Raw genomic sequence first — 16,643 nt, forward strand, 5'->3', positions numbered from 1 at the left:
GACTTGAGGGGGGCAATGCTGACGATTGCTCATGGCAATTGGCAGAATGATTGTGATGGGTGAGATGAATTTAGGCAGTGAAGTCAATAGGTGCGAATCTGTGAACTCCTTGACTCATGTTGGCGATTGAACTAGTTGCCGATCGAAGTCATGCGATAGCTTCAGTGCCGCGGCTTATGGACGGAGAATCATCAACCACGGTGAACATGTCTGACGTTGTTTTCGGAAGATTTGCAAACGTCTTGGTTGGTAGCAACCCTCTCGAGAATAGGGCACGTCTTGGTGAGAAAGTGAAATGCCAGTAAGATCCTGCATCGGCCGATGTTTTGCTACTGGTTTTTCGACACATGAAGAGTCAACCTCAGAGGAAACAAGTGGATGCCTTGGCCAAGGGATAGATAGGCGGCCGATAGTATGGTATGGACTCTCTGTGGGAAGAATCACAAATAGAGTTACGGTGGCGGGTTAATCTCATTCTTGCCGATGTCCATTACAGACAGATTCGTGGCGGTGACGGGAATGCCGTCACTTTCTTTTCTCATGATCGGAAGGTGGCAAAGGCATTCATTCGGTCATCAACAGCTGCTTCGTGATGGAACCTGATGGTTTCTGAGGTCGGGGGATTTGACCGCAGTTTCTGTTCGAAAAGAGATCAATAAGCGATTCTTGGTTCAATAATCTCCTACGTCTTTCCCACAGGTGCTCGCACGTGGGGAAGTAGCACACGAGATAAATGCTATAGAGGAGACATGTATGCCTTGGGTAGTTTGAATGCTCTCAATGACATTGCAAGTGATGGCAAAACAGAATCAAGTGCCGGTGGCATCATCATGGCTGATGACGATGGGAATGATGTTGCTTGATCTCAAGTGGTTGCGTAGCGTGGTAGGGCGGCAAGAGCAACAATTCCTGCCGTTGTACAGAACCTCAGCGATCGTCAGATTGGATTGGTCGAGTGTCCTGACAGCAGCTCCAATGAGAATATGAATCTGCTCGTTGGTCGCTGAAGTCTTCTTCGGAAAAAGCACAAGCTGCAGAAGAGATCCAAGGCGTTCAGACGTTCTAGGTAATAGGAAGGCTCCAAAGGGCACTACCATTATCGATGAAGCAGAGACATATGCCTATTGCATCTTGGCAGAGTGGCTGACGTTCGGCTAGAAGATGAGTCGGAGATACGTGGAAACAAGAGAGTATCTTACTCTTAAATCTTGGTGCGAAATGAAAGCGACACACTGGCTCGGCTTCAGAATACTCAGGTAGATATTCGGATGCGTTAGGCAATGAGAAAAACGCTTAAAGTCAGAGTAAATGCTGATCAAGTGGGACAAATGGCTGTCAAACTTCACAGACTGAGCGATATGGGCACGAGAAGGATAAAGGACGTTAAACTCCTGTATTCCTCATACGAAATCCGCAGACTGACTCAACATTTGTAATGGAAACGCTCTCAAGAACATTCAAGTCGTGGCGATGATGCAGCGATGCGTGTATGGGGTCTGTAAAAGAGCTCTTTAACATTCGACCAAGGGAGAAAGTTGGCGGGAAGGGCATCGAGGACGCCTTGTGAGGGGCGCAGATGGTGATGGTGAACATTCGAGACGAACGAGAAACGACTGTCCGCAATTCGCCGCACGTACCGTGAACATGTTGACACGACGTGGTGCGCACAAGTGACGAGGGCGGTATTGGCACGTCTATGCGGTGATGTGACGTTGAGCGTCACAGTCGGCGTGGGCGGGCGTCAGGTTTCGAGGGACGGCGGTGGTAGCTTTATCTACTTGTGACGCGGGTGTTAAAGAAAACTTTGCTTGGCGGAAAGGCCAAACTAAGGGTTTCTGCAACAAGAGTTGGTGAACAAGGAGCATCAGCGCAAGTGTCCGCGGCGAAAGTTCCTTTATTTTGCTGCTCGGGTGAGTTGGGGAGGAACTCGAGGACTCTCGACTTTGCCCCTATGGGCACGTCGTCACTTGGATCATCTAATTTGACGTGGTAAGCGATAGGTGATGACAAAGGCCTAACGAAAAAGGATCAGAGAAGTCGATTTCAACAATAGCCGTGGCGCTGAGGCTGAGTTTTGGCGATGCCAGTGCTGTGAGGGTAGAAGAGGTGGGTGGAAAAGGCAACTTGATTGTCGAGAGATGTGGATGCACTGCAACAAAGATCAGTTTTGGTAAGCCACGGGTGGTTGTTAAGTGGTCGTCGGCAGAGAGCCGCTCTGGGCTCAATCTCTTCTCAGTTGTGAAGGACTAGAGAAAAGAGATTGAACATCTAGCAGAATTCAAGGTGAACAGTCAAAATTGACCACCTGGGCTGGGAAGTGACATTACCTCCAACCTCAGATCAATGGTACATGTACTTTCGATAGACCAGCTCTTTGTAAAATGCTTCTAGCCGAGTGGGACTTCATGGCCTACTTTGGCTGAATGGACGAGGTCCGTTTGGTGCATTAGAATGACAGGTTGACATGGATTTCTTTCAATACAGGTTAGGTAGGGAGCTAAAGTACCAGGCCAACGTAGGTACAATACCATTGATGTTTCGAGTCGATTCTTTTTACCGGCGATGAATTACGATCCGCACAATCAAGGATTCTTTCATTGTCAATGTCAGCGAACCCAGTTGGTGCTGTGAGTTTGCCTCGGTGTGTCCACCGTTTATTCTTTTCTCAAAGCCTGTCTAGTCACTCTCCCTTCGACGAAATTTTGCCATATTGCGCCGTCCAGTTTACTTTTGGACGGAATAATTGGTAAATCGGCCTGTGTGCGTCTCTCATATCCAAAATCCACCTACGCACTCCAGCGTCTTGCTTCCTCTAAATATTTTCGGATGCTGATACGCGATATAGGATCCCTACCTGGTAGTAGATTTAGCTCATCAAGTACCTAGCTGCTATGCGATACCAGCCGACCACACACATATGCCGAAGGCTCTTTTACCTCCTGTCGAAGGCGCTGCCCAGCCTGCCCACTACCCTGTGTCGATAAACAAAATGAACAATGCGAGGCTCAATATCACGACGTACATTTGCTATTACGAAATTAACCTGGGTATCCCATCACTCATGCGAATTGAAGGGATGATTTCAAGCTCTACGATTCTTTCAAGAAGCAGCTCGCGATCTGTGCCTGTATGGCAATAGCTGAGCACTCGAGGCTATGGCCTGGGGATATGGTGCAAAAATGGTGTCCTGCACCCCGATGAGGTGGCAGCACCAGCTGAGGCCATACGCCAGATGCAACCAAGAGTACCATACAGAATAATCCATCTTCTGCCGCAGCACTAGACCTTAAGAGCACACCAATTGCAACATCGGAAGATTGTCCGACTGGGAAATGGATGCTTCTCGAGAGTGATGGCCGGGAGCAGACGATTCTCATTGCCAAGCCTCCAGCACCACCCACTCCTCTTAAGTTTGCATGGACTACTCTATCACCTGTTGCAAAATCTGAAGAATAGACAAAGCATTACAAGTGCGAGGTAAAGGTGTCACCTATGAAATGGGTGATGAATATTTGGGGTGTTCTTCGGGTTTCTGCAATATACTGGAGATATTTCACGCGCTCGTAGGAACACTCCATACTGTAATGCTAGTAGAGAATGTTTGGACGTTGAAGGAACTAAAATTCCTCATACAGGCCACAAATATCGTGACTTGCGCCAAATCATTGGGTTGGCTTATCCATCCTGCCGCTCATTCGGGTACCATCCCACTCACGCAAAAGAGGTTTTTGGTATCTTCAAAGTCACCTAGGGACACTGAGCAAGTAAATGAATAAGTGGCTAGGTGCGAATGCGGCCAAACCCCTGATGCTGCCGGTATGCAGTGCTATATGGCGCTTAGACTTAGAAAGTCGAGACACAGTTTAGAACTTTGCGTCTTTGAGAAGACGCTTCGCCAACCTAATGACCCTGTTGTACTGCTTGGTGAGATTAGAAGGAAAGGGGTTATTGAGTGGCCTATGTTGAATGCTACATAGGTATCCAGCATCCCAGGTGTTAAACGAAAGTTATACGCAATCATAATATTAGATGATAGAAGACAGTAGTAATTAGTAGCAGACAGTAGCAGACAGTAGCGATGGTAAAGATAGTATCAGACGGTATCAGACGGTATCAGACAGTAGTAGACAGTAGTAATAGTAGCAGACACCCAAACTGGGTATTTACTATCTACCTCCTCCCTGGTAGATAGAGTATGTGCCTGTAACTATAGGGGTGAATAAATACTAACTCGGTAGTACCTAGTAGCTTCTATTTGTTTGTATCGTGTTCTGGCACTTCAAGCTCTGCAGTTGCCGTAGTGTTGGATAATAAACTTGGGCTGCTGGGCAACCTCTCTCTTCCAGAGGCTATCGTCCAGCTGTGCTGGGTGGGATTCCAGAAGCTGTTACACATCTATGTTACTTGTAATTCCAGAAGCTCCTTCACAGTTACGCAGCTACGTTGCCTGGGGTTCCAGAAGGTGTTCAATCACCCAGCTGTGCTGTTTGAGACGAGCCCCCTCAGAGCTAGTTCCAAACGCTACCACAAGGCCATTTCGTTGGGGTTCCCACTTTCCCACATTCCTCCAAGTGCCCCTTCAGATACTCAGTAGTATTGGCGGGGAGTCGATGGAAAGAGATGGTCATTTGAGGACCGGCAGGCTCGTAATCCTAGGGCATGCGTTACAGTTAGTTAAGCAGTTTCATAGTGAGCCTCACAAAAAAAAACATTCACTGGACAGTACCCTACCTGATCTGAAACTATCGTATGAACAGTCCGCTACAGGCTGTAATCAAGGCTCTTTGCCCAATAGCAGCCTCATCTGGGTCGAGTTCCTGACGGACGAGGAGTTTTGTGTCACACGGATTGATCGGTTCGCAAGAACCGCAGCTTCCAGCAGCTAAAAGACAGGTATGGAGGATATCCATATACCGCTTTCTCCACCGCCTGCAAACCATGTACACATCGCTAGTATTGTCTGCAATTGCGGTCGTGATGTCTTGTTACCATCAGTTGTCGGCATTGATGCTGTCGGTATGGCATAATCGCTCTATATCACCTATGAGCGCGCGTGGGATCGAAGATGTCAAAAACCAGTCAGTTGAAGCTCTAATACTTCAACATTAGCATTCAACAGACTGGTATATGAGCTCGGAACACCCATGAAACGACACTCAAGTTGTAGACAGAGCTTTCACGGGTTGCAAAGTTGTTGATAGCGGCACTGTATATCACTTATGCCTTTGGCCGGCGGAAAACGTCGTAGGCGCATCAGGGTGAAAGCCTCATCGAGGTTCGGTATCATTACTGTAGCCCGGTTTCATTCGTTTTGGTAGCGTCGAGTCGGGTCTGTCATAGGAGCTTTCGGAAGATGTCGTAATGAATCTTGATTGAAATCTTATATGAAGTCATCTCGCCATCGTAAAACATCTCTAATGGAGGGCGCTGTGTGGTGTTATACGCACCATGATTAAGAAGTGGTCCTTGGTCAACGGTATCGGCGCTTAGACGTACCTGTTTGGCGTACCAGACTAACTGCAGCCATTTTTGCCAAGGTCTTCTCTCATAGCCACAACTATCGACAAATGAACTCGTCTGTTTGACTTCATGGGTGATGATCCAAGTCACAGGGGAGGGTATGCCCAAGGAATCTCTAGTTGGCAGGCGTGCTGTCCTGATCCACGACGATGATCTCTGGGACGAGTAACTTGGCAAAAAGGCCAGAACCTGGCACAGATAGGCTTTGTGAGTAACTGGACTTATGTATAAAGTAATGGAGCAAAGACGAGATGCTTCTTCAGCTATCGTGAGATAGACGGAGGTATTCGGAGTGTGATCTATTAACTGCAGGCCCAGCGGCGGCCTGAAAGACTCAAGCGGACAACGTCCCGAGATTTCCCGAGATTTCCCTCAGGTGTAGCCCGGCAGCGACTGGGTTATTCCTGTTGAGCTCGTGGAGGGTCTGGTATATGATGGACTACATCATTCAGCCTCAGGTGGGATGGATTGCACTTGGATCTTTATTCGTATGAGGAAGAGCAATTACCTTGAATCGACTTGATCAATTCGGTCCGAATTCTTTTAGGGTTTATACAGCCTTGCTGTCTTATCACTGGTAGCGACATCGGCTCCGAAGCTTTCTCTTCTATTCTTTAAGTTCGGATGATCAGATGTAGGCTGAGGCATTCGAGGTGCCAGCTCTCAAGCCCATGGCTGGACCCTCATGATGACGTAGAACGGGTTCAAGGCTGGATTCACTGGTCCATCTGGGTAGATGGTGCGAAGATCCTTGTGAACCTCATCTCGGCCAAGGCCTCTATGTGGTGAAGCTGGGCTCAGTAAAAGTCAAAATGAACAAACTCGTCAGATATTAAATGAATGTCTCCAGCATGAGAGTGAATTGGATCTACAGCTTCCTTTCCAACAACTATGTTCCTTCTTCTCCCTCTACCAAGGGAACTCAAAGAGATATCTGTGACTTGTAGCGTATTTCAACTGCGATATCAGATCGTGACAAGCGAGCGGATCGGTTATTCTTTGCTAGCGAGAAGAATAGAGGCTGTTGGATATGAATAGTGTCGTACGTGACTGCGGGTGAAGGCGAGTGGCTAGGCAATTTGCTCTGGTAAAGGAAACTGCCAGCAAGTCGATACGACAGGTTATAGCGTTGTGGAGAGCGACGGCGAGGGTTGCGAACATTGTCGAATAACTTGAGAAAAGCTGAAGATGGAGTATAAGATGGGTCTATGACGGGTTAGCAATGGTAATGATGGATAAGTTAAATGAGGCAATCAACTTACTGAATATTAAGTCGTGGGTGCAATCGTCGTGTGCAGACGAAGAGCATGGAGATAGATATATTATTTCTTTTCTGTGGGCCGGTTTTATCGCAAGGTGGTTGCTGAGAGGAGATATGGCTGTGCTTGGTCAACTCTGTGAATATGAATGGTATCGTTAGAGTATTTCACGTGCGTTGGGAGTTGATGATTGTTCTTCAATGGCTTTTATCCCAGCTGTGTATATCTTGTGTCGTCGTCAATAGCCTTGCCACAGTTTCGATGCAGAGATATGGGAAGATTTGCTTAATATAGCTCCTAATCTAATGTGTAGAAAGCTTGCTCGATTCTTGGAGATTCGGGGGCTGTGGTTGAAAACACAAGCTTCTCGGCGTTCGGACATGATCTGGGACAACGCCGGCCTAACTTGATCGGCGGATCATGGGGACGATTGCTTGAGGGAATCGGAGAAAGAGAACGGTCGTCGAGAAATACTAGAAGAGCGCAGACAATTAGAGAAGAAGCTGATTGAGAGGGGAAAGTAATGGCAATCATCGGAGGTTTCAATGGCAATGAGAAACACAACGTCGCCATAGGCTCTCAAGCGTGCGTGGGTTTGGGTGGATAGAAATAGCACTCTGAACTAGTTGAAAAGGGCCACAACAAAGTCTGGTGAGACGATCCATTTGTATGCATCCGCTTTATTGTTTTGGGGCACGGCTATGCAGATGTGCGGCGTAGTGAGTACCAGGTAGTATCTGTCGAGAGGCCGGCAGTGGCAATCTTGATGGAGCAACAACTCTTGACTGAACGATGTTAGGTCTGAGGGTGCTGTAGCGTGAATATGGCTTCTGTCTTTCAAAATGGGCACATGGAAGGCCAAAAGATTGTGTCGATCGGTAGGTGGGCATAGGCGAGCGGAGGAGAGCCAATCTTGGGAAGTGCGTATGGCAAAGACCGTGCGATGATTCGATGACTCGAAGATGCTGAGATGTTGTACATGTACGGTTAGGAGCCTAGGTATAGGGACTAGAGCGGAGGAGAAAAAACATAGTCTTACAGAGAAAAGAGAGGAAAGGCATGCGGATGAATTCGTCGGCGTCATCGGTTGACTGGCAGCGAGAAAGGACAGAATACGGAGCGCCGAGTCTTAGGATATTGGCGGATGGATGTGATTGGGAGAAAATTGAAACTGAGAAGGTGTTTACAGAAACAAAGAAAATAAAAGATGGGGCTTTCATTGAATGAATTTGTGATTGGAGGCATTGGAAAATGCTGATGCAGGCTCCCGACCGCCCCAGCAGTACCGGATGGGCTGGCAATGCTCGCAATGATACTTTTTGTGCCTTTCGAAGCTGGTCAGTAATATTGTCCATCCCAAGTTGCCAGACGACTCTCTCGGCTACGGTGATGCCGATAATTACGAGAATTGAGCATGACGCCGGCGATTATGATATTGTATCAAGTCAATGGAAAAGTCAGTTGGCGGGTTTCATGGTGTCTATTGGTACTAATGGACTAATTTAACCAACGCTCCCGTTTACTAGTTTAGAACATTCTCCAGGCAAGCGGCCCAAGATCTTCTTCTTCTGGCCTTGAAGAGGTGGGAGGATGGATTCGAGCTCCTTTTGGCTGGGCCGCGCGTTGTCGAGCGAAGTGTCTGCTCCCGCATCGTCACTTCCGCCTTGGCCTGTTTACGACGCACGGTCTCCATGATTCAGTTGAGCTCCTCCGTCTTGAGAGCCTGCGGCCACTCTCTAAAGTGCGACTAGTCGTTGATAGCGTCAAACAGGTTCTCGATGCAGACCATCTTGTCGTCGTTGCTGGTGGGAAACGTGTCGTCGGTGAAGGGAAAGCTACAGCCGGGTTTCAGATACAGCTCGAGAAGCGGCTTCAGTTTCTTCCTGGCTACATCAACGATATGAAAGTAAGCTTTGTAATTCTCGTAGGTGCCAACTTGCTATCCTTTGGATTTCAAAGTCTTTACTGTTGTCGGCCTTTGTCGTCAGCTGGGGCTTGATGAGCGTTTTGGACCCGTTTGCAACTCAAACGCGAACAATGACGAAGCGCTCCGACGCGATCTTTGTACCACGGGGCCAAGATTTGCAATACAAACACTCCGAACTGGCATCGAAATGTCGGGTGGCAAAATCACAACCACGAGTGGCACGCGTTTCGATCGAGGGCACGGCGCCAAGACTCCAATAAAGATTCCACAAATATGAATAAGAATATGTAAATGTAGTCAGTTGCTGGTATTTTTGGGGCGGCTTCCAAGGGTTGTTAAGCATTCATGTAGGCCACGCCAGATATAATGTCTGTGCCCCTTCGTTCCATCAAGAATGGCCAACACGTCATTCACCAAGGGCGAGGGCCACTATGACTCCTCCACTTCCTCAAAGATTAGTCTTAGTGACTCTTCTATTGTAACATTCGTCTGATCTTCCCCCTTGTCGCGGTAAAAGGACGTCTCGACAGGAGCTTCCAATTGGGCGCGGATAAAGGGAGGAGCTCCCACCACCGCCACAAACCCTTCTGCATTTAAAGTAATAGAATACCCCGGTCCAACCTGCAAAGCTCCAAGTTCTATGGCGTGAGTCAAATGTTGATAATGGTGATACCAGTAAGTACTTGTTGCGATTGGATTCAGGTTATCTATCAGGCTCCAATGTGGGTTGAAGGTCAGGAAGCGGTGCCGGGTCATTGGGATTATCAAATAGATGCGAGACCAACGCGGTGTTTTGGGCCCACGCCAGCCCCCCCTTTGCAAAATGGTGCCGTAATAAGACTGAGATCATTTGATGGATTCAATAGCTTGTTTAATTCCCGTAGGGTTCCTTTCAACGGCTTCGAATTGCCAATGAAAGACGTTTCCATCAGACGCTTTGGAACGCAAACTTGAACTAATGGCGTGTCCTCGATTGGCGTCGAATGGGCGGCATATGTCGGCAATCCGTTAAGGTATACGGATGTTAGCCCTGTCATTGCCAGAGCTGCCTTGGTAGGGAACTTATATGGCTCAATGTTGATCATTTTTGGCATCCGTGAACCAGGCATCATATGCGGGAGGAGGAACATCCTGGAAGAGGAGGTGATTCCCTTGACCCTGGAGGGCGTGGCCGGTCTGGATCTCGTAAACGCCAAGCAGATATTAGAAGAATATGGGGATAGTCTTAGATAGTATGAGATAGTAGTGAAAATAGCAGATACTACAAGAAAGTAGCAACAGTAGCAGATGCTAGAAGAAAGTAGTGGTACTAGCAGATACTAGAAGAATATGGTGATAGTACAGGATACTAGAAGATAGTAGTAACATTAGCAAATACTAGAAGATAGTAGTAACAGTGGCAGATACCAGAAGAAAGTAGTGGCAGTAGCAGGTGCTCAAGGAACTGGGGATCTGATGGTCAGGCGAAACTCGCCCCTGCGAATAACGGACACTGCGTTTACGCATTTACGAACAAACTCAAACACAGATAACGCATTACGGGAAACATGGACAATGTGTCTTAGAGGCACTGCACTGGTGCGGCACACCCTTTAGGAAATCGTTATAGCAGTCACTAGATTCAGCAAGCACTTACTGCCACGATGGCGCCAAATCCAAGAGGTCGTTCACTGAGGTACTTGACAAACCGCTGTCGGTCAGCGGGGAGGGCCTCTTCGATGAGGGAATTGAGATGCTCCTGAGGAAGGTCGATGAGGTCGATCACCGGAAGGCGTTTGGGAAGGAGGAGCTCTCCCATGTTGGTGACCCCGATGTCGAGGCTCGAATTGGCCAGCTGGTCGGCAAGCTGGTAGACCTCATCGGCTAATGGGACGAGGACATCGTAAAAGCCGTTGCCTCGTAGAAGAGCTCGATGGAAAGCCATTTTGAACTTGATCTCCTCCGGGATCGGGACCCATTGTCCATTGGCATCCTTTTGGCCTGACATTCCACAGGCGATGGGATGCGAAGGCCTGGCATTAGGCCACAATGCGCAAGTAGCCTCGACCTCGAGCTTGTAGTCCGTAACCTGGCCGGGGAACTCTAAGGAAACGCAGGTCTAGCGCTCTTTGTTGTTCTGCAGAGCCACGGTGGCCGACGTACGATCTCTAAAAACTTTGACCAAGATTGGATCGTGTTTCAGGTCCTGATTACAGGACCTTCGGACGTATAGCACGATGGAGGTCATTAATGTCCACCGGGTGACAGTCGAGAGCATCTATGCCCCGCATAGCCTCCTAGATGCATGCGGTCCATGGCACAGGAACCGCATCCTGCTCGTCATCCCAGAGGTTGAGGGTGAGCAATGGATCTTTGGTCAGGCGACGCCAAGCTTCCTCGTACTTCTCCAGGAAAGCCTTACCGAGTAGAAAAATGGCGTAGATAAAATTTTGCACTCTTCTACTGAGCCGTCTCTCGCTGGGACGAAATACGCCTGGAGGGGAATCTCGGCAATCTCAAGTGCGGCCTTTTGCACCTATATGATGTCTTGGACTTGACACTGCGTGAGAGCCGCCAGATGCTCGTTGTCATTGTCAAAGGTGACGGCCGGAGGGAATTGTTTGCTATTTCATTGTCGTTCTCCATTACATAAATATATAGTAAAATGATAAGAAGACAATCGGGGGACCATTAAATGGATCATTCAGGTGCTTGCTTGGGGGCCAAGCCTTTCGGGAGAGCCAGTTGTTGATTTTGGCTCACCGCAAACTAGTTTCCTCCAGCTTCTATCTTCCGAGAGCTTCTCCAATGTTCCTTCAGGTATTTTATCCTTGGTATCACAGTGCTTAGATGCAGTGACGCGCCTCGCGAGTCGACAGCTGGCAACGTGACTAAGTGAAATCCGATTGAATCAAACTGCTTTCACTGCCCTTCACCCGCTCTAGCGCCGCTTTTCACTTTTCTCTTACTCTTCTCAAAGCCAACAAACCCTCTTTTGTGCCGGGCAGCATCTCCTTCTCTTCTCTTCCCGTCATTTCCTGCGCTTCCTAGTCCATAGGACTTAGCGCAACGTCCGTCTCTTATGAGCGTTTGTTTTTCACACCAACAACCACCTTCCCTCTTTTCCGTGCTCTATTCTCGGGCGATTCAACATCAGCATGGCGCAACTACTCGCTTCTGAACCGACCGTATATCGAACACCGCACCTCTGGAAACCATGCGCGCTCCTAATCCGCAATAGATTTTTTGGTGGTAAAAGCTTAGGGCTCCCATCACTCATTACTACAACACTTCAGATCCATAGGGAGACTGATAAATCATCTTGGATGGGCTTTAATATTCAAGTTCCATTTGGGGCTAATATCGAGGATGACGGTTTTGGCATGTGTCATGCGTGTAAGTACAGCATAATAATAGCCCGCCGTACTGATGGACCCATGAAGCTTAACAATTGGTGTTCAAGGGAACCGTAGGATTTTATCGAGTCACCCCACTCAAGACTATCAAGTGAAGATCCGATTTCCTCTAGATTCTCCTTACTCTATTCGACCCGCGGAGCAGAGTTTACTCGCAACCCTTCCCGGTACCAACAAACGAATGTGTCGGCTGGATGTGTATCTAAAGGAGGGCACACACGTGACAGTGAAGGGATACGGCAGCCCCTTTGATCATCCTGATCACCCGAGCGATGGGTGGATTAACCATAATGGACCAGTTGTGGGGGATATGACGCTCATTGATGTTATCGAGCAGCGGAACTTCTCGTTTGTGGTTGCCTCAGGCGATCTCGTTTTGGAGCAACACTGGTCCCAACAGGTGCCTGGACCATTTCGATACCCCTACGGCGAGGAACACTCCTGGTCTCTGGACCGATACAACGAGCAGCTCTTCAGACACCGTGGCCCTCAGTTTGTTGCTGCTTTGACTTTCGATAACGATAATGAGCACCTTGTCGCAATGACGCAGTCTCAAATACAGGATGTCATGTGGCTGTATAGAGGAGTTCAACAAGTTGCGGAGACAAAACTGCGCACCTATTTCGTTAATGTGGAAGAAAACTCTCTGATCAATCTGATCGACGAATTTTATGCGATCGTGCCTCTCGGGGATAACTTCATTCATAGATTCCGGGACATATGGCCACAATTGATCAATAACGAGTCCCTGCAGATCAAGCTCTTCGATAGCGATGAGAAGCCCGCGAGCTGGGATGCCAAAATCATCGAGCATCCTAGAGACCTTGCCATCATGAGTCACCATCAGATAAGAGATAACGATCTTGTCCTCCGCGTTCGAAGGCCACGGCCTGAATCCCAACGCGGCGCCGACTTTGAGGTCCATGTTTTCGATAACCGGGCGATAGCTAATGCCGCTCTGAATCGGTGGAACACTGTGTCTCTGAAGTTTGACGATCAACTCAAGGAGTGTAAACGAAAAGTTGATACCGTCTGCATGTTCCACCCGCGAGCTAAGCCATCGGCTGCTGAAGCGGCTGCTGAAGCCCCTCAAGATATCAGGTTCAAGATGGCACTTCACCGGGCCTTACTGCGCGGTAACGGATTCTACGATCTTCTTGTGCGCGATCAGCCTTATGACCGTGCACCAAGGCGCCTTCCAATAGTCAACTATCTTGATATCGATGAGGAGTTTATCACTGCCCTGCTCTTGGAAGTGCTTCCCGAGGACCGTACTCGTTTCTACAGTTACATGAGTAGAAGACCTCTTGGCTTGGGCTGCATTGCTGCCGTAAGTGTTCTTCCCTTAAAATTACTGTGCAAATGACTCATTCATAACCTTTGTTCAATTTAGGGTCCTGGATTCGGCAAAACGACCGTGATCTCTGTTGCAGCTATTGGCATGGCGGCAACTTTGGGCAAAATATATGCTTTTGCTCCCACGCACGTCGCAACTGACACATTCGCCGAGAGATTGAGCTGTGTAACAAAGACCGTAACAGATCGATATAATAAAGGCAACTCAACGCGAAGGCGGCGGGCTTTGATCGTGCGCGGTTATAAATTCCGCGACGAATATGATGCCTTTATCGACCTTCTACGCAATTCTCGTGGCGTCGGTACCACGGCAACCAACTGGAGAGCAGATTCGAACTAGAAGCTCAATCTCTCTCCCAGTTTCTGGCTCCTGATGGTCCTACGCTCGCCTGCCGTTCGCGAGCTTCACAAAGATGATCCCGAATGCATCTAGCAGATGCAGAGGGACATGGACTCACGGCCGGAGTTTGACCGCCTTTGCGATTTCGCCACCGGAAGGATCAGTTGGCAGGAGTATCAGGGGCAGGCGGTCCCCAAAGGCTTCATCACTGGCATGTTGCTCCACATCATTGAGCAGGCCGATATTCTCTGCACAACCCCTTCGTTATCGTGTGGTCTTCCCTATAGACCTTGGAAGGAACGTGCGAGAGGTATCGCAGTTGATGAAGCGGGAAATATATCCCGGCCTGATTTCTATAGTGCTTGGGGTAACACTCTGCTGCCCTGCCTCATAGGGGGTGATGAAAAGCAGCTCCGCCCACATGTCACCACGGCATACGACCCTGACCCTAATGACGCTATCAACCGTTTTGCTCAAGATGCTTTAATCTCGCCGCTTGAGTTTTTTACAGCATCGGGATGGCCAATCTACCGACTCCGAGTTCAACTGCGAATGGCCAGAGGCCTTTTCGACACGTGCCACCGCGAAATATATAGCGACCTCCCATTTACGTACGGTCTCCGCAGCAACCTGAGTGATCACAGCATTGGAGTCGAATTAGAGACCTACATGACTGGCAGATTCCCTGGTCTGATCCCATCTCCTGTTGATACGTTGAGTGAGACCTTCGTTCATTGCGAAGGGACCATCTGCGAAATTGATCCGATAACAGGGGCAAAGAAGAACCCGGACCAGGTCGATAACGCTCTAGATCTGCTTTGCGATTTTGTGCGGACCACAGGCATTGATGCCTCTCGATTAGCGATTATTACGCCGTATAGAGCTAATGTGAAGCTTATTGCTGGCCGACGAAAGGCAGCAGCAGCCCGCTATGCACTTCTTTCGGCGATGCGGCCCGCCGAGACTGTGGATTCCAGTCAGAGCTGCGAAGCCGACGTCGTTGTTGCTATCCTAGGGACCACCGAGGCGGTCGGGCCGGGCTTCACGAACGATGATCAACGGTGTAACGTGATGCTTAGCCGCCAAAAGAGCGGGCTGCTCATTTTTGGCGACATCAATGTGGGTACTGGGACACGTGTAGTTGGTGAAGTAGGTGCTGAGCATTATGCGAAAGCCAAGATGATGCACAAAGTGTTGCGCAGCCTGCATCATCGCGGTCGTATAGTGACCCTCCCCCCTAGGCGAGGACCATCTAGTAGTAGATACTAGCAGGTAGTAGCGATACTAGCAGGTAGTAGCGATACTAGCAGGTAGTAGCGATAATAGCATGTATATCTAGTACTACCTGTAGTAGGATAATAACAGGTACCTAATCGCGGCAGTGTCGTCCAAGAAACAAATGAACGTGGAATCGTATTACCCCTTCCAACACTTCATCCTTTTCCCCAAACACAACAAAGATGTCAGTGGCCCGAACCTCTCCATTATGTCTTTCTGCGCGTTCTTCACCGCGATAACAACGCTCCCCAAGTTCAAGTTTAGTTTCCCATATTATTCGACCGCAGCCCTTGACCACAAGCTGCTCGTTAATAATCGTGCCTCTCCCTGCGTCACTGGCCTGCACGAGAACGAACTTCGCTTCATCAAAGCTGGCTTCGACAACATGACTCAAAAGCCTGGTGACGAATGGGCCCGAACTGCCGGTGATTTACCTCTCAAAGACACCCAATTTGCCAAGGAGCGCTTTCAATTCTCGAGCCAGACATACTGGTATACACTCGTACGTTCACCACAATACTATTTCTAAATCATTACCGCCATAACACATACGACGGAGTGGAAGCAAAGAATAGGTGGTCGCAGTCTGAGAAAGTGGTCGTGCGTTGTTTTTTCGCCTGCCTGGAAAACACAGACCACAGCCCCTTAGCTGTATCTTGGGAGGCTGATGAAGAACTATGCTATTGCGAGATGGAAGTTGTGCTTAGTTTGATGTTTTCTGGCAGACAATTTCATCTCTTTCTTTCATGTTCTCTCGTCTCATCCGGCATATCGCCTATGCGCAACTTTCGAGCACCCGGTCGGTCAGTAACGCTCCCGCGACCAGACCCAGCCACTGCACTACGAACGATTCACTGGCATATACAAACTACAAACATGGCAATAGAGAATGCCTAAATGCGATTTCTCACGATTAGGAGCCAGAATAGATGAGGAATGTATCGATGGGGACTCCTGCAGAATAGACGTAGGTGACGAGACGGCAGGAAGGAGTGGTGGGCGTCGCCTGGGCATCCATAGAACGAGCGGGAAATTATCTCGCATGTTTACAATTATGCCTTTTCAATATCCAAGTCTCGCGTCGGCCATCAATTGCTGACACCACCAGCGTTCTCTATCCCCCCCAAGAACTCTACCTGTTAGAGGCGTCGTTTATCTGGTGGCAATTTCGTCCGTTTTCTGAAGAGACGGTTCCCTTTTCTCTGGTAAGTGTATACGCCGTTCTTTCAAGCTGCGGTTTGCATCATTTCGTCCGCGAGTCTATGTCTTCTTACTGCCTTTGATGTTGTACTAATGAATGATAGAGCCAATCATCAGAATATCTTCGCCTAAGACGGAATCTCTGTTTGCGGCAAGGCCATCGGAGAGAGCCCCAACTCCTGCGCTGTCGCCATCCAGTACGGCTCGGCAAGACTTCTGAACCTTTCTCGCTGGACGAATCGGGCATTCCGGTATGTGCAACCTGTCGGGGCTCTCTCCGGAACATTGCCAGATATGGCCGCATTGTGAGGCGAGCCATCTTCGACGAGTCGACGAAGAAGTTTATAGCGTGGGCACACTTACAATAC

General features: G+C 48.8%; 3 protein-coding genes across 3 annotated transcripts; 2 read left to right on the plus strand and 1 right to left on the minus strand.

Annotated features, from left to right (window-relative positions):
• Positions 1 to 8,526: 8,526 nt before the first annotated feature.
• On the minus strand, positions 8,527 to 10,963 carry V8C40DRAFT_270742 (uncharacterized protein; the record flags this gene model as incomplete). Its single annotated transcript, XM_083220213.1, has 3 exons — positions 8,527 to 8,718; positions 10,343 to 10,788; positions 10,849 to 10,963. The coding sequence occupies 3 exons, from the start codon at positions 10,961 to 10,963 to the stop codon at positions 8,527 to 8,529; spliced, it is 753 nt and encodes a 250-aa protein (XP_083067881.1).
• Positions 10,964 to 11,843: 880 nt separating this feature from the next.
• V8C40DRAFT_278028 (P-loop containing nucleoside triphosphate hydrolase protein) lies at positions 11,844 to 15,066 on the plus strand (the record flags this gene model as incomplete). The annotated part of the gene is made up of 4 exons (XM_083221024.1): positions 11,844 to 12,081; positions 12,149 to 13,431; positions 13,495 to 13,755; positions 13,891 to 15,066. 4 exons carry the CDS (start codon positions 11,844 to 11,846, stop codon positions 15,064 to 15,066), a joined length of 2,958 nt encoding a protein of 985 aa, XP_083067882.1.
• Positions 15,067 to 15,183: 117 nt separating this feature from the next.
• V8C40DRAFT_257543 (uncharacterized protein) lies at positions 15,184 to 16,594 on the plus strand. Its single transcript, XM_083218518.1, has 3 exons — positions 15,184 to 15,577; positions 15,801 to 16,280; positions 16,380 to 16,594. Exons 1-2 carry the CDS (start codon positions 15,197 to 15,199, stop codon positions 15,990 to 15,992), a joined length of 573 nt encoding a protein of 190 aa, XP_083067883.1. The 5' UTR covers positions 15,184 to 15,196; the 3' UTR covers positions 15,993 to 16,280; positions 16,380 to 16,594.
• The last annotated feature ends 49 nt before the right edge of the window (positions 16,595 to 16,643 follow it).

This window comes from Trichoderma camerunense (genome assembly GCF_050948025.1).
Source record: "Trichoderma camerunense strain CBS 138272 chromosome Unknown V8C40scaffold_25, whole genome shotgun sequence".
NCBI lineage: Eukaryota > Fungi > Ascomycota > Sordariomycetes > Hypocreales > Hypocreaceae > Trichoderma > Trichoderma camerunense.

What these genes read in the sequence shown, in the direction of transcription:
- V8C40DRAFT_257543 (XM_083218518.1), top strand. Translation starts at nt 15,197, where the DNA reads ATGAACGTGGAATCGTATTACCCCTTCCAACACTTCATCCTTTTCCCC. An exon ending in AGACATACTGGTATACACTC is followed by an intron (nt 15,578 to 15,800) that starts GTACGTTCACCA and finishes GTTTTCTGGCAG; the next exon opens with ACAATTTCATCTCTTTCTTT.